The sequence below is a fragment of the Microtus oregoni genome, unplaced genomic scaffold (assembly GCF_018167655.1).
Source record: "Microtus oregoni isolate MIOR12 unplaced genomic scaffold, Mior012 000000F_ref0000247, whole genome shotgun sequence".
Taxonomy (NCBI): domain Eukaryota; kingdom Metazoa; phylum Chordata; class Mammalia; order Rodentia; family Cricetidae; genus Microtus; species Microtus oregoni.
This window is the reverse complement of record NW_024543059.1, coordinates 80,720,573-80,738,457: the sequence shown is the minus strand read 5'-3', so window position 1 is coordinate 80,738,457 and position 17,885 is coordinate 80,720,573. Positions and strand designations below refer to the sequence as shown.

The following is a 17,885-nucleotide window of genomic DNA, read 5'->3' as shown; positions in this document are numbered from 1 at the left end:
AAAAAAAAATGACTTCCAAAAGCGAATACACTTATTGCACTGCTGGCCTGTGAAGCCAGTGTCTGGGGAGACCTCACCTGTAACTGAACCTGAAATTTCCTTTGCTCATTTAGTCAGTAAATCACGGCCAAGGATAACAAAGGGGCATCTCTTTGGAAGATGGATGTCCTTCTGTTTGGAAGTGTCTTGTAGAGGATCCCTCACTGGGGTAGAACTTGGGACTCTGGTGGCAGAGCTGGTCCATGATTGGGATGCGTAGGACTAGAGCTACTGACCGCACGTGGCCATTGAGCACTTGGACATTTTACTTAACTTCAAATGGTCACTGGGACTAGTGACAATCACACAGACAGCGAGGCTCTCAAAGGAAGTCACTGGACTGAGATGTGGGCCATATCATATTGCAATGGTGTAAGCTCTTGCCTAGTAAACCCAAGATCCTGAGTCCAGTCCCCAGCACCCTAAAAATAGAAATGACAGAAAGAAAGAAAGAAAGAGAGAGAGAGAGAGAGAAAGGGAAGAAAGAGAGGAAAAAGAGAGAAAAGAAAAAAAGAATTTACATCAAGTAGATGAACTTAGGGGGCTGAAGAGATGGCTCTCGTAAAGAGCACTTGCTCCTCTTTCAGAGGACCCGGGTTCAGTTCCCAGAATCCATAAGGTAGCTGACAACCACCTGCAACTCCAGTTCCGGTGGATCGAGCACCCTCTTCTGACCTCCATGGTGCACCTATATACATGCAGACAAACATTTATACACATAATATAAAATCTTGAATAAATGAATTTTGTCTCCTAAGGACAACACCAAGCAACGGCTGTATTTTTTAAAGATGTTCGAGGTGCTTCGAATGCCTGGTTGAAGTGCCAGCCTGTTAGTGAGTGCAGCATGGGATGCCCAGAAGACCTCTCACCTCAGAGCTCCCTGCTTGCATTGCTCCTCTGCTAAGCCCGTGAAGCTGTACTTGGCTCCCTCCATGACTGGCTGATGGCTTGGGTCTTGACCACCGCAATGCTCCATGGTGTTTGCCTTTAGTGGGTTGTAAAGACATCGACAGGCTCCATTGCGTGTTGTAGATGATTGTGTGATGTGTGTCGTAGGTGATGAGTGTTCTGTTAAGGTAAAGGAAAGCAAGAACGAGTTGGAGGTCGCGAGGGAATGCTACTGCTGAAGCTGTGTTCGATTGGTAGCAGCAAGCGTTCAAAGGGCAGAGGCTGATCTGTCTGTGCGCCGCTGCCCAGTGAGAGCCGAGGGAGACTGACAGGCACCATGCGAGTGGGGTCTCCAGAGCCTGATTGTAGTTTTTAAAAAGTCAGTGTTATTGTATTTATCTGAGGTATGCAGTATATTATTATGGGGTACATGCATACAGATAGTTAAAAGGTTACTATAATAAGGCAAATTAGCACATCATCTCATATAGTTACCTTAAGAGCAGAAAAAAAAAAAAACAACTCTTCATTTACTGTGAATTCCAAATGCAGTCCAGTTTTGTCATCTGTACACCTGGTGTTACAGCATAAAATCCAATTTTTTAGCACTAGGCTGATGTGTGCACATTTGTGTCTAGAGGCAAGCACTCATGCACGCACACGCAAACACCGTTTGGAATGAAAGTTCCTGATGTTTGATCTTGAGCAGGGAGAGCTTCTGTAACCGCCAGTCCATTTTCACAATGGTACCAGGATGCGACTGGCCTTTTCTCTCTGTGATGATATTTAAGTGGCAACGGTAGAGGAAATGACTGACACCTCAGGACAGGGCCCCTGTAGTCCTCCTCTCTGTGCTACTACCATTACCATTACATCAGACTACTTTTTACGAAAAGGTTAAAAACTTTACTAATAATATTACTAGGTCTCGTTTTTTAAAAAAACTATTTGCTAGCGCACGTGCTCGTGTGTGTGTGTGTGTGTGTGTGTGTGTGTGTGCGCGCGTGCGCACACACACGTCAGACACTTGGGGACCAGCAAGGCTGTCAAATACCCTGAAGTCAAGGTTACAGGTGGTTTGTGAGCTGCCCTGTGTGGGTGCTGGAAAACTGTGTCCTCTGGAAAAGAAGCATGGCCATCGTCCCAGCCTCCAGACCACAGTTCTTAAAAAGCCTGTTCACTCTCACTGTTAGGAAGCAGGTGGCATGTGAGGGGCTCTGTCTCTCACTGAAGATGCTACCTGCAGCCAGCAGAGCCTCGGGGGTGACTGAGGCCCGGCACACCGCCCAGCCGTGCTGGTTACACAGCCCCTAGCGATAGAGTTTGAGGTGTAGCCTGAGACTTGGCTAGAATAGTGAAGTGAATTTTCACGTACATTTCTAGAAAGAGGGAGGAATGCCCTGGCTTTCAAGGGTAAGAGTATATTGCGGCCAAGGCAGTAAGAAGGGCACAGATTCTAGACACAATTCTAAGGAAAATGACGCAATAAAACCTTGTGGCCTAAAACATTTTATTGTCACAGCACTGCTTAAAAAAAAGTTGAAATTCCAAATCATGACATTATAGTCTTGGTATTTGACAGATATTTTCCTGAAAATGAATGGCGCCCAAGGGAAATATTTGATACTGTTACTTGCCAGTGATTGCGGTGGGGGAAAGACAGGAAAAACAAAACCAAAAATTTAATCTTTCAAGTGAAAATTAGGAGTTTTAAAAACTTGTATCTTTCACCATGAATTTGACAGTCCCTGGTACTTAATGACCTCCCCAGTGAGGTCAGTGGTAATGTTAACAGACAAATGTACCGTGTGTGTGTGATGTGTGTGTATGTAATGTATGTGACGTGTGTGTGTGGTGTGTATGTGGTATGTGTGATGTGGTGTGAGTGATGTGTGTGTGAGTGGGGAGGGTTATGCTGAAATTAGCCAGTGCTTTCCAGTTATTGGTCACATAATCACATATAACAGATAAAGAACAGGCAGTCTGAGAGTCATACACTTGATTTTTGGTTCCATTTTTGCACCACCAGCTAGCCCGTTGTGAATTCAAGGCCTGCCTGGGACTCAAAGTGAGACTATTGAAAACACAAAGAGGAGGAAAAGCTGTAGTGATAACTACCACTTGCTGATGCATTTGATTCTGTTGTCTTTTCTAAAAACAACAGGGTCTCGCTAAGGTACCCAGGCTCACTATGATCCTGGGGTCACCTTCCTGACTTTTGGCATCAGAACATAAATCTGTAACTATACTATCTGTAATTTAGTGATGTAGTTGTAATATTTGTAATTTCTTTTTAAAGTAGCCTCCCCTTTGCCACTTAACTTACCCGTGCTTCCAGTGTTTCGCTCTTGATTTAAAACAGTGCATATGACACCCATGGAAGGCAGTAGACTCGAATTCAGCTGAGTCCTACCAAGTCCATGCTAAGATCCATGAAGCTAAAGTGATGTCATCCTCACTAAATCTTTACTGTATAAACGTGCCTATTTTAAATGTCTTACGTAAATATAAATTTTTTATTTATTTTATTATGATGTATGTGTGCATGCGCACACACACCACGGTGCACATTCAGAGGTCAGGGGACAGCTCTGTGGTGTTGGTTCTCTCCTTCCACCTTTTTATGGATTCCCGGCCTTTGACCCAGGGCTCAGGTCTTCAGGCCTGGGCTGCAAGCACCTTTACCCTCAAGTCATCACGCCGTCTCCCCAGTCCTGTAATGGAGTTTTCCATTTCTTTCTGCTTTTCCTTGTTGAAGGCAGAGTCTCTCTCCATAGCCTTGGATATCCTGGATAAGCTCTCTCGCTTTGATAAATATTTCAAAGTGTCTCAGTTTTATTTTCTAATATCAATAATTAATAGGCAGATATATACTAAGACCAAAAGGTTTGGAAGCCATCAATTCCGACAATACACACCAGTGTTTTTTTGTTTTTCTGTTTTCTAATCCATGCTTTAGGGCATGTGTGTGTGTATGAAGTAAATTTTAAAATGTCCATGGAATAGAAAGACAGAGAAGATGAAAGTCAGCATTATGGTTAGTGAGACCCAGGGTTGGGCCACTGGGCCTGTAAACTCCAAACATTAAGTGAGCGAACCCCAAGTTTTAAGAACTTAAACAGGGAAATGCAAGCAAAATGCTGCGGACCGTTTTTTAAATTACAGATAGTATAGTTACAGATTTATGTTCTGATGCCAAAAGTCAGGAAGGTGACCCCAGGATCATAGCGAACCTGGGTACCTTAGGTGGGATATTTCATGGAACCAAGGCTTCATGACATGACCACATTCCAAGCATGACACTTTCCAGATGAACCTAGCACTGATTTCACAGGGACCTGCAGAGGGAGGTAGTGATGTCACAGCAGGAAGACTTAAGATGCCTGGCAAGGGGACTCCCTCCACCCCTGCCCCTTCTGCCCCGCAGACTGTGTTCCTCTGCTGAAAGTGTGGAAGGGTTTTGGTTCATACCTCTCTTCAAAGGGAACATACCCTGTTACTGCAAACTTAGGCACTGTTCAGATCCTTTGACCCACAAAAGACTCAAGTCTGAACCTATCTGCTTGCCCAGCAGCGCCTTGAATACCAGTCTGCCCCTCGCCTGCACGCTCTGAACAGCTCTGAGTAGTGAACAGCCGTGGCGGTGTGAGGAGTGCTTATGAGTAGGTTCCCACCTCACAACAGGGTCATTGCATCCTTGACCTGTAGGATGGAACACTCTGATCCCAAGTGACCTTGCCACAGTCATTCATGTCCCCAGCATTGGCCTCAGCACTGGGCTCACCCTTCCCAGGTAGCAACTGTCAGTGCCTTCCTACAGTGGCCTTTCTGTCTCTGTGCTAAGAAGCCTGCCTGTTCTTTAGAGACCGGCCGTGCAGGCTTTACAGCCTTTCCGTTCTTCGTCAGTGATCTCAAATCTGTGCGAATGTGTTGCCCTTTTGAGGTTGACGTCTGTGAAGTCGTTGTCCTTTCCACAATGTCTGCCTCTCTAAAACCACGCGAGCTCAGCAAGCGCTAGATCTGGTGTCTCCCACTCTTCTCCCGTCTCTCCACATCTGCAGTAAGCCACCCTCCCCAGGACCACCCTGCTGTCTACTGCTGAGCAATCTGGTCAGCCCTGATGGAGGATTTTAGCTGACGCAGAGTGTACATTAGATGGAGTGACTACTAGAAGATATTCAGCTGAGTCACTCAGGTTTACACAGTGGGTGGGGAGCGTTACTGATAAGAGATGTTCTTGAGGAGCAGGGCTGTGTGCAAGGACCCAAGGGCTGGGCAGCTGCCCGCCTGCCAGGACCTCCATTTCCTTACTGTCCAACGGGCACAACAGCCCGTCTGGACATTAACCTAGATGACATCAATGCTAGAAAGGGCGGCATGTTTGAGTATCCGATGCCGCCGCCTCACCTTTGCTCCTTTGGTGTCTGCTTTCAAACTTGAGGCTAGTTTTCAAGGCTTATGTGTGCTGAGATTCATCACATATAAAATGCTATCACTTCCTGAGACCTTAATTTGGCTGCAAAGAATGACACATCTGGACTGAGCTCCTGGTTGCGCTCTCTCTCTCTCTCTTACACATGAGAAGACTCTGGTTTCTCCCTTGTGTGTTGGGCATATCATCTGGGAATTGGAGGCAGCTCACTAATGTAAATGATGAGAGGGAAATAATGTTATATATTAAATTAAAATGGATATATTTCTGTAAGAATTAGTGTGCGTTGTCCTAACTTGTTCTAACCGTCTTGTGTCTGTCTCTCTGTTCTCTTTTCAGGGATCCACATCTTCTGGACCCGACTCTGGAATATGTGAAGGTAGGAAAGCAGGGCATAACTTGTAGTTACGGCTCTGGGTAACAGACTCCCCATTCTAACAGTGCTGCCAAATGCTGCCTGCAGTCTAACTTACATAGAGAGCCGACCATATCACCTGCAACAGCCAGAGAAAATTTGGCTCTCATGGGCCTTTGGTAATCTTGGTAAGGGTCTCTGTCACCCTGTTAAAGGCTATGATCTTTCCCCCACGTACCTCCGATGTGTTTTAAGATTTGGAGTCACGGGTTTGTTTTTGTTTTGTAAGTTCTGGCTTGCACTCAGTAATACCTCCAAAGCGGTCTGGCGTCGGCAACCCTATAATCAAACTCATTATTGTGTCCCTGACATATAATATTCACACTGAATAAACAGCTAACAGAGGGTTTTATGGGTCCAAATCACATTTTGCCACCAAGTGAGGTCATACTGTTCTGTTGTTGAGTGAATTCTTTCTTTGATCTCTTAGTTTTCAGATATGGGGGATTTGGGCAGGGCATAGAAGAGGCATTGTGGCCAAAGCTTTATCTTGAGTAGGGAGGATGAAGGCCCTGGAATCCTAAGAGCTGTCTTTTCCTTTACAACAAGGCCCCCACCTTTCCTCAGTCACTAAGCAGTTGTAATGGAGTGTGTGGTGATAGAGGTGGGGATTATTTCTTCCCTTTTCAATTTTTCTCTTTTGGGGTGTGGGGGCGGATTTCTTCTCTGTGTAGACTTGACCTCCTGGAACTTGCTCTGTAGACCAGGCTGGCCTCCTACTCACAGAGACCCTCTTCCTTCTGCCTTATGGGTGCTGGGATTAAAGGTGTGTACCACCACTATCGGCTTCTTCCTTTTCCTTAGTTCTGAGTACTGTGTGAAGGACTGGGACTATGGCCAATGTGTGAGCCACAGCCAGCAGGGTTTGTGGTGTGTCTGAGCCCCTCCTGTGCACAGCACATCTGTTCGCACGAGGTCATGCACGGCTGAGCAGCGGTGGTATCCACAGAGAGTGTTTGACTTGGCTGTAGCAGAAGACAGTGTGCGCCAGGGCGATGCGGGTCCCACTTTAAAGTCACCCCGTTTCCACGGTCCAGAGGTTGACTGTCCCCCCCCAGAGGCTCAAACCCTCTGTGCTCACCAAGCGTATCCCTGATCCTTGCTCCAGGAACTTGCTTCCCCCTTTTACAAACCTCTAAACCTCTTTTCCAAGAATCCCGTGACGACTCTGCTACAGACCGGCCGTTTTAGGATTGTTCATTTTAGTGCAGAAGCTCTCACCGCTTTGTGGTTTCGCCTACCTACGACCAGCTAGGATTCAAAACTGCTAAATTGAAAATTCCAGAAGTAAGCAGTTCATACGTTTTAAATGTCTGAGTAGCATCTTGATCTTGCTGTGTCCTGCTCGTCCTTCTTGTGTGTCCACCCTGTACGCTGCCATGCGTCCCTCACACAGTAGCAGACTGGCTGGCCCAGCATTGCGGGGCTTGTGTTCAAGGAACCCTCATTCTACTGACGGGTTCTGAAGCACGGGTGAGCGATGTGACCGCCACGCTGGGGCGTTAAACGTGAAAGTGTGGACTGACTGTTTCCATGTGGCAGCCCTGCAGGCCACAGAGGCTAAAACATAGGACGGTATCTATAGACCGTGATATCATCTGTGATTTCAGTCCTGCTGAGGGCCTTGGATTATATACCTGAGGATAAGGGGAAGACTGTTGTGTTATCTGAGTTACTGCAACTCGTTCCTGAATGTCTGTCATGAGGAGTTGAACCAAGAAAAGGTGTGGTGAATGTCGGCGTCTTCCATTTACCCTGGCTTTCCCGGCCTTTTTCTGGCGCTGGCAAAGCTGCTAGAGCTGCCCTTGGGAGTCTGGAGTCTGCGTTTTCTCCCTTCTCTGATCTGAATCTGGTCAGAGCTTTAAAATGTGGCTGCATCTCTCTCTCTCTCTCTCTCTCTCTCTCTCTCTCTCTCTCTCACACACACACACACACACACCTGAGGCCAGAAGGAAGCATCAGACCCCCTGGGACAGGAGGCACAGATGATTTGAGCCACCATGTGGGTGGGTTGAACCAAACATGGATCCCCTAGAAGAGCGATGAGTGCTCCTAACCCCTGAACCATCTCTTCAGCCTCCAGCTGTTATTTTCTTTCTCTGCCCTTGGTCTAGAGCAGTGGTTCTCAGCCTTCCAAATGCTGCAACCCTTTAATACCATTCCTCGTGTTGTGACCTCCAACCATAAAATTATTTTCGTTGCTACTTCATAACTATAATTTTGCCATGGTTATGAATTATAATGTAAATATCTGTGTTTTCTGATGGTCTTAGTCAACCCCTGTGGAAGGGTCATCTGACTCCCAAAGGGGTCATGACCCAAGGTTGAGAATCACATAGAACAATGGCTGGGGGGAGGGTTGGGCCAGTGTGAACTATTTCATTGCCTCAATGGTCCACAATAACATCAAGAGAGGTCTCTGAGCACAAGGTCCCAAGAATCCTACCTGTCAATCTTCTTGGGCCAGTTCTGGCCATCCCAGCACCTCCCTGATGGAAGTGTCCCTCAGAGCTAGGCGGATGGTGTAAAGATCAGAGTCAGGGTAACTGGTGTCTGTGGTAGTTGAAGAGAGACTAAGGCAGACGAGAGGTGAGGCTAAAGGGAGGAGCAGCTTAGCCCCTTGACTTTGAGCTCTTTCTTCTCTATGATCTCCTTGTGCGTTCAGTATCTTCGGGGCCTCAAGAAGTAAGAAATTCCACATTGAGTCTGTTGTGCTCCGAGGGGCCTTTCTGGTAGGTTCACCATTGACCTAATGAACACCAGTCAAGGGGTCAGATGTTTAAGGACTTAAGGTTCCCCTAGGATAGGCGTGGTCAGCTCGGCTCTGTAGCCAAGCCCCATCTGAACAGAAGCACCTAACTGTGGCAAGAACAAGCATCTCCCTGCTTCCCAGTCATGTAGCTGCCCTACGCCTCCCAGGCCTGAGGCTGAAGCTGTCCTCTTAGCTGGTGGCCGGACTGCAGTGTCAGGACAAGATAGTGCTGGGGGAGAGAGAATCCAGATGTCAGCTCTGCCCAGCTTGAGTTCTGTATCCTCACACCTGGGGGTTTGTGTCTGCTGCACATTAATATGGCATGGAAGGGGACCGTTGCTTGGTTACCGAAGTTCTTTGCATAGGGAACGGAAGGAAATCACCAGGCTGAGAAGCCCCAGGGTGGTTGATGGGGTTTCACACTGTCCATGGGGCTGGCCTCCTGCTGCACCTCCTGCCTAGACCCTCAAGGTTGTATCTGATGTGTGGATGGGACAGGAAAATAAATAGCAGATTCCACATAGTCCCCCACCCCACAGTGGGGAGGAGGATGGCATTGGCTTTGCCTTCTTTGCTGATTTTGTCTTTCATCTGCCCTTGGACCATTTTGGGTCTGTTTTTTCCTGTTTCTACTCTTCCTCATTTCATGAATCCGCCCCTCACAGGTTTTTTTTTTTCCTCCTACAATAGCTCAGAAGGATGTCATCTTGAAGGTCGGGCTTGAGCTGTTTTATATAATCACAGAACCTTTTCTGTAGTCAAATATAACTCCTTCTCACTACATCTCAATGAGACCGGAATGCAGACAGCTCAGTGGCCTCCCCTTCTGCTGCCGCCGACTGTATTGTCACTGACTTGGTTAGGACCTAACAGCTCTGGAATTTTCTTCTGCGTATCTGGCATACCTGATGCTAGATAAAACCAACTTTTCTTTCTTTCTTTTTTAATAGAAGTAAGGAACATTTAGAGGTAGTTACCCCCGAGCATAGCTGGAGTAGAGCTTTGCACCCCCACCTCCTTCGTGCCTAATCTTGTCATAAGCATAGCTCCATCCAGACATGTTTACTCCGTGTCCAGTTTCTCAGACATGGCACGGGTGATTGCTTAGAAGATGTGATGCTGAAACCATTGCTAATAGTTCGGTGTGTTGTCCTTCCGACGGGAGCTGAGTCACGTGTCCCTTGGCCCCACCAATGAGTGTTTGCTCCACACCAGAGTTTTAACAGTGTGACCTTGCTGGCCCACCCCAGCATCCATTGAATCTCTGAACTGTTGGAGCATGCGGAGGGGACGAACCTACAGATCCAAAACGGCAGGATGTCCATGACACAGGGCAACAGGGCATCCAAGAAGAACCAGTGTGAACCCCTTATCAGTGGTGTAAGAAGCCAGGCCTGGAGGCAGACCAGTGACTCCAGGAAATAAACACTTGCGAGCAAATATGAGTGGACTGAAGGGTAACCTTCCACAAGATTCTCCGACTTTTGTTTTTATTTTGCTTTGTTTTTGTTTGGTTTGGGTTTGGGTTTTTCTTTTAGGTTTGGTTTTGATTGGGGGCAAGGTTGCCAGTGTGGAAGGTGGATTCAGGACAGGGAGATAAGTGGGATTGGAATGCGTGATGTGAACTCCACAAAGAATCAATAAAAGTTTAAAAAAAAAAAAAAAAGAAACCAGTGTGACCTTGAACTTTCACTTTCTCTATAGGTTCAGTCTTCCCATAAAGAGGAAGGCTGGGAAGGGCATCTGTCCTTCTAATTTTAACATTTTAGTGATCTCTATGAGAGACCAGAGAGAGAGGCTTTTTTCTTTCTTTTCATTTTTATATTGTTTTAGCAAGTGGTGGAAGTTCTTACATTGTCACTGTGCCTTGTTTTCGTCATTGTTTGAGACTAGCCATAAACTAACTTTACTGTAGCCCAGGATGGTTAGCTTGAAATTTGTAGTTCCCTTGTCTCAGCCTCCTGAGAGCCTGTGTCGTAGACATGTGCCCCCTGCTGCCAGCTACTTGATTATAAAAGCGCCATGTTGTTTGGGACCACGAGAAGCACTTCACGTTGTATCTCAGAGACGGTGATGGACGATGATCGCTTACTGGTTCCGTCCCCTATGAAGACAGGAGATTGACACTTATATTTGCATTATAATCCATTGTGTTGCACTTTTTAAAAAGCCCTAGAGGAGTTATTGCACGTGTGCACACGCGTGTGTGAAAATCAGGATAACTTGAAGGAGTTGATATTCTTCTTCCACTTTTACATGGGTCCCGGGGATGGAACTCGGGCTGTAGGGCTGGGCAGCTGTCGCCTTAGCTGGCCGAGCCATCTCGATGGCCCTGTGTCTCATGTCTGTAACCCTTCGTAAACGTCTGCTTCCACGTTCTTGTCATTCTTTGAACTGTTTTTCTGGGCCTGCTTTGTTCAGATTTAACAGTTAGGCATCTGCTTTTACTGAATTCCACGGGCATGTATATTTACAGTCTATTTTCTTTAGTTCATCTCCTTTTTATAATTAAAATTTTAACTAATATGTAATCACACATCACTTCCTTTCCTGTTCTCTTTCTCACCCGTCCCCCAACTCTCTCTCAAACTGACGGCCTCTTTTTGATTATTACTGCTAAACACATATGCATAAATCTATAAATATAGCCTTCTGGGTTTGTTCAGCATGGCTTGTTTGTGTATGGTTTCAGGACTGACCACTTGGTATTGGATAACCAATTAGGGGGCCTCATCCCTGGGAGAGGCTGATTCTTTCTCTCTGAGCAGTTATGAATCGCCTATAGTTCTATGTGTAGGCCTGGGGCCCCTGAGATGTCCCCCTTCCTCACTGGCATGTCTAGCGATGTCATCATTGCTTGGATCATGATTAGGCAGCTATGTTTCAGAATTGTCCTGGACGAGTGTTCCTGTGATTTCTAGGAAACAATCTCCCAGCAAACTTCCTGGTCCTCTGGCCCATCTCCTTCCACCCCCTCTTCCGAGATGTTCCCTGAGCTTTCGAGGCAAGCTCATCTTCCTTATGCTGAAGACTCCCCGGAGCCTCTTCACACGGGTGGCCCACCCTTACTTTAGTGAAATCTATTTTCTGGGCACGTTTGAAAGTTGAGGAGGGATGTGACTGGCAAGGACATGGCTAGGTGATTTTCTTCCAGGAAAAAATGTTTATTATAGATTTTCCATCTTGAAATAAATTGCTTTTACGAAAGATAAATTAGAAAGCCTGGTGGAGCCGGAAGCATGGGCCGCCTGCATTTTCAAGTGAGGAGCGAAGAGGCAAGTGTCCTCCGATGAGCGGATGCGCACTGCCCCATGCGGCCAGCAGACTGAAGGCTTGCTCTCCAGGGAGCACGGAAGGAAGTGTTACGAGGGGGCAGAGCCTTTGTTCTGGCTTCGTTCCTATCGTCAGCCTCGCTGGATTCTTGTTGCCTACTTGTGAGCATTAATAAAGGTTGCAGTTTTCAAGCCTGCATTGCAGGTTAGAAGGAAGGTCACAACATTGGAGCTATTGTGCTGAACAGGGCCCAGGGCTCTTCTACTTCTTCCTCTGGGGCCTAGGGGAGTCCTAAGGGGGCTTAGAAAGCCATCCTTTGTGGGGTTAATGCCGTTCCCAGAGGGTCTTATAAGTCTATAGAAATTAGTCTGCCAGGGGCTCAGATCTCTGTGAGGCCATTTCCTGCAGTCGGCTTGGGATACCTTAGGTCACCCAGCAGATGAAAAGAGAAATAATTATGCGAATTCCTGCACCAAGAATAAGCAGCGTGGCCGTGGGAGGCCTTGGTAGAAGAGGGGGCAGCAGGGCCTCAGCCTCCCCTTTTGTGCTCTATATGGCTGCAGCCATGGTCACGGCTAAATAGCTGTCTTTGAGGGGAGTCTTTTCTTCCGGCAGGAAAGCAGGCGAGTCTGCTCTGAATTAGCCAGCTCACGAAGTCATGAAAGGGACTTAGAGAAACAATGGCTCGCTGTACATTCCGTGAGATTTTAACAAGTTATCCGAACCAGAGAATGGCCCTACTGGCTGGCTCGGCAGGTTTTTTGCCTGAGTGTGCACATCCACAGAGCCCGTGCTATCCCCTGTGAGACCAGATCAAACCGGTGCCCGCAGCCAGTGTGAAACAGTCCAGGCTCACTCTGGGCCCGCATTCAGCTTCGCCCACTCTGCCCCCAGTGCACGCTGTGTCGCTCGCTATTCTTAGGAAGGTTAGTGTTACTACAGTTTAGAAAATTGTAGCCGCTGGGTAGGAAGACAGACAAGCAGGGTAGAAAACAGTTCCTCCTCCAGCAGAATCCTATCCTTCAGGTTTACAGAAGTATGGCCACCTTAAAAAATAAAAAGCAAAATCTTATAACAAGAATTTGTGTCCATAGGAAAGTCTCCGTGTATGTGCTTATATGTGACATTGTTCTCCAGTGACAAAAACTGGAGACAGCCTGAGTGTCTACTTCAGTCGCTGGAGACCCATGCAGTGACATACTCTTTGACTAGAGAAAGAAATGGACACAACCCCTAGTGCGCCAAAAGGGCAGTATGCCTCATGAAAAATGTCTCAAAGGCTACCAGAAGGACTGGAGAGGTAGCTCCGTGATTGAGGGCATGCACAGCTTCTTAGAGAGGTCCTCTAGTCCCAGCATCCACGTGGGGGGGGGGGGGGCATGCACAGCTTCTTAGAGAGGTCCTCTAGTCCCAGCATCCACGTGGGGGGGCATGCACAGCTTCTTAGAGAGGTCCTCTAGTCCCAGCATCCACGTGGGGGGGCATGCACAGCTTCTTAGAGAGGTCCTCTAGTCCCAGCATCCACGTGGGGGGGCATGCACAGCTTCTTAGAGAGGTCCTCTAGTCCCAGCATCCACGTGGGGGGGCATGCACAGCTTCTTAGAGAGGTCCTCTAGTCCCAGCATCCACGTGGGGGGGGGGGTTAAACAACCACCCGTAACTCCCGTTTCAGAGGATCTGACACACGTAGTCTTCCATGGGCTCTGCACCCCCCCACACACACACACAGACACGTACACACATGATTTAAAAAAAAAAACCACGTTTTTAATCTTTAAAAGTCCGTCAGTTAGAACCATATCTGTAGAGACAGAAAAGGAGTTTGTGATTGACAAGGGATGAGAGAGGGTATCTTTAAAAGGGGACCTTGGGGGAATGATGGGGGAATGAACAAGTCTTCGATGCTAGAAATAACTACCCGACTGGTCACTTGTCAACGCTCACAGAACTGTACTAAAAAGGCTAACACTTACTGAATGCAAATAAGACTTACTAAGCCTGGCTTTTGAACATGGAAGTGAAAATCTCCTCTTTTAATCTTTGGGGACTGCCCCTCCCCCGTGGGGGGGGCAAGTTTCCAGTTTGAGACAGGCTGATTCTGTGGGGACAAACCTCCCCATCCCCCTATGCCCCCATCCCCCCATCACCCCCCCCCCCACACACACACACACAGGTGGAGAGAACCCTTCGGATTGGGTTTCACCAGAGAGGTTCATGCAGCAGGTGCCTTCTGAGCCTCTACCAGGTATTCACAACCCTCAGGCAAGAGGGACCAGGTGAGGGGGAGGTTACGCGAAGCCTGCTTACCTAAGAGGGTGACAGTGGGCAGGCCAGGCCAGGTGTTGCCAGGCCAGGTGTTGCCCGAGGCCTTTTAGAGGGGGAATTAGGAGCCATTTTATGCAGCGAGCCAACAGATCCTGGCAGGGCTTGAATGGAGCAGGTGAGAGAGAGGAAGCTGGGGGCAGCTCAAGTTCACTTGAGGTCTGGGATCTGGCCAGAGGCCAGGCAGCTTCGTGAGCAGGAAGGGAGTCCCACACAGAGACCTTGCTACCACCGTGGTAAATCAACCCATGAGCATTTAGGGACTGTTTAAAACCAGGGGTTGGGGAAGCTCCTATTCAGGGCCAAATCTGGCCCATCCCCTGTTTTTCATGGGCAAAACATGAACTTTAGCCTGTAAATGTCTTTATTTCCTAATTTAAAAAGAGTGGCAAAATGATACAAAATTCACATGGCAGTATATATTCATAAGGGCCAATGATGTGTTGCAGGCTCCCAACAGAAAGTTCTGTCGCCTCATGCTGACATTACCATTGTGCAACTTCCTATCACTGACATCACCCTTATCTGGTGCCTCCTGACCCAGCTGAGTCCTTATGCGAGGCCTGTGATCTCACACCATCACAAATGCAGTGGTGCTGAAACACCACGCAACCTTCGGAGGAATGCAGCTCGTGGGGCAGGCAGACACGCTGGTTCCCAGCAGCCTAGCTCTGCTGCTCGGCTCCATTCCCTCTGCATGCAGCGGTGTGTAGGGACATCCCGGTGCTCAAAGCCTGGTGGCTTTGACTGGGGCTTGTCCAGATGGCCCCGCAGGTCGGGTGCGGCTCTGCTAGGAGAGCCCGAGAGTCCAGTTTGACTGGTGAGTGGAATAAATCAAGTGTGGATTTCCTGGGAATTATATTTCATGTTACAAACTTCAGCCTCGAAGCCGAGACACGCCCTTCCTGGAGGCTTTCCTAAGTCTCTTATACCAGTGGTCATCAGCCTTCCTAATGCTGCAACCCTTTAGTACAGTTCCTCATGTTGTGGTGATCCTCCCAACCTTAAAATTATTTTGTTCCTATGTCATGGTTATAATTTTCCTGCTGTTATCAATCATAATGTAAATATCTGTGTTTTCAGATGGTCTTTCAGTGACCCCTGTGGAAGGGCCATTCCATCTACAGGGTCGCGACCCACAGGTTGAGAACTGCTGACTTAGACCCTGAGAAAGAGAAGTCACTGAAAAACTGATGAGCAAACATGAACCAGAAATGCGGCTTCTTTTAGAATCAGCTCCGTGACTGGACCTAAAATCCCAGGGAGCCTGTCTGCGTCTCACCTCGTGTCCTGCCATGTCCCTTAGACCCTAAGCTCCACCATCCTGTCCTTCCTGCTCCTTTCCCTTGGCCTATAAGGTTCTGAGGCAGAACAGCTGAGTGGCTTGAAGCTGATGATACTATGATTTCATTGTGTGTTACACCGTGTCCACTGGTAATATATATTGGAAATGTAACTTCTAGTATTTGGACATGTGACCTTTTTTACAAATAGTTTTGCAGCTATAAGCAAGTCAGGAGAAGATCCTCCAAAAAGAGACAGATTGGAATTCTAACCTCAGTATTTGTGAGTGACACCTTATTTGGTAACAGTCTCTTTTCGCAATCAAGTGACTAAATTAAGATGACATCGTACAGGCTGGAGAGATGGCTCAGTGGGTAAAGCACTCGCTACATAAGTGTGAAGGCCCAAGTTTGGATACTCAGCAGGCACTTGAAGAGGCGGAAGCAGGCCAATCTCTGGAGCTCACTGCCCAGCCGGCTTAACCAAATAGTGAGCTCCAGGTTCGGTGAGAATCCCTGCCTCAAAAACACCGTGGAGTGCTCCCTGGTAGGCGCAGATGATGATCAAGGAGATGGTTTCCCAGGGGAAGTTCCTCCGTTGTACTTGGGATTTGCTTACCCCTGTGACCTCCTCAGATGCAGAACAGCACACTTTGTGGTAGTGAGGGCCTGAACGCCTTGCGCTCTCCCCTGGGGGTGCAAAGAATGTTGGGGGCTGGCTTCAGTTAGGAGCTCTTTGAGCAAGCACCATTCTTGTGTTTTCCTGGAGCTTTAGGGTGGGTGTGGCCAGCTGATCTCTGGAAACCTCGAAAGGACACTTTTATCTGAAGCAGGGTTTTGCTGTGTACCCAAGGCTGGCTCTGAATTCAGCATGTAGCTGAGGCTAGCTTCAGCCTCAGCTCCCGAGTGCTGGGATTACAGGCATGCACTCCCACACCTAGCTTCATTTTAAAGCCGCTGGGTCTGTGCACGTTGGTCACAGCGATGCTGGTAAACAAATACGCGTGCCAAACTGGTTCTCGGCATTCACTAAACTCAGGAGCCAGGTTTCCTCGACCATGAATGAAGGAATCCGAGGGTTGAGTGAGTTAATACAAAGTTCCTTGCAGAGAACCTGGGGTGTGCTTGGTGCCCATAGCACATGATAGCAGCTTCTGTTCCAGCTCCCTGGGCACAGGGCTCATCCCTGACTCAGGCCTTCCCCCACTCTTGACAGTAACCTCGAGGGTCACCCTTGGATCTCCCTCCAAGCGCTTCTCCTATGTGGTGGTACGCTTTCAGCCAGCCAGCTTGGCGGCTAGGGGACTCACTTGTGCTCTTAATACCTAGCTGGTGCCCGAGTGCCACCCAACTGAGTACAGGAGCGTTTGAATGGAGATTGAAACAGGGTCTCACCATGTAGCCCAGGCTACCCGAATCCGTCATCCTTCTGCCTGGGTTTTCTCACGTGCTGGGATTACAGGTGTGTGCCCCATTCCCAGCATTCCGAAGGTCTTTGTTTCCCTATGCAACTACAACTTATGTCTGTAAGAATTCTCAGAAGTTCTTCCGTGTCTCTATTTGGGTCTGACTTCTCTTGCTAACCTGCCACACAATGTGGAAACAGGAGTCACTTCTTGTTTCCCTAAATGCTCACATTTTTAGGAAGTGGTGTCCTAAGTTTTTAGAGATGTAGTTCTGGCATCTTCTGTGGCTTAGATCTGTCTACTTAGGAGATCTTGTTCTCACAATACCATGGAGTATTTGATACTTTAAAGGAGTTTAGCCTTGGAGTTGTTTGCTGTTAAACTCTTCCCTCTAGTGGTCACAATGTGTTACAACAATGCGACGTTTGGCTATAGCTCTGTTTCTAAACATGGGAGTTTTACTATGAAATGTAACAACATAGTACATTATAGTTCAACTTCGAAAAGGAGAACTGTATTTAGACTACATAAAGAAGCAAGGTGTTTATGTTGGTTCATGTACCGCAAGGTGAAGCTCTAAAGACCTTTTGTTATTAGAGTATTGTATGGCCTTGTGTGGTAGGAGACAATTGGGTTTGGCCTGAAGTTTTACCCACATCAGAATTTCTTTGGAAGGACTTGCATTGACATTGTGAATAACACTGACAGTTTGTCAGGAAGGATGCTTGTCTTAGTGAGTCAGCAAACAGCTGTCAGGACTTTAAGGACTGTTGGAGACGTCTTAGCCCTTGGGGACAGTGTGTGTGCTCAGACTGAAGAAGCAGGAGAGGGAAGCAGGGACTTGGGGAAGCCATGGCTACCCCTAGAGTCCCTGGAAGGGGAAAACTGAGGGAACAGTGTTCTTGGGAGATTCTGAAAAGACCACCTGTTGTTGAGAGAACAAGACTGGGTTTTCAGGAGTTTTCTTTATTTATCATCAGAATAAAATATCATCAAATAATTCTTTGTGACTAGCTTTGTTGGTTATACATCATTCTGTGTTAAACCCATGAGCCCATCTCCTTCCTTTACC

The 17,885-nt window shown here is 47.6% G+C and overlaps 1 protein-coding gene and 1 non-coding gene across 3 annotated transcripts in view; both read left to right on the top strand.

The window, feature by feature from the left end:
- Bcar3 (BCAR3 adaptor protein, NSP family member) overlaps positions 1-17,885 on the top strand; it is a 106,126-nt gene that overhangs the window by 29,540 nt on the left and 58,701 nt on the right. For both annotated transcript variants that reach the window (XM_041653379.1, XM_041653389.1), the window contains exon 3: positions 5,702-5,741. In XM_041653379.1, the coding sequence (XP_041509313.1) occupies positions 5,702-5,741 (40 nt within the window). The remainder of the gene's footprint in view (positions 1-5,701; positions 5,742-17,885) is intronic.
- LOC121454265 lies at positions 15,945-16,100 on the top strand. Its single transcript, XR_005975201.1, has one exon. It is a non-coding gene; the product is annotated as a U1 spliceosomal RNA (small nuclear RNA).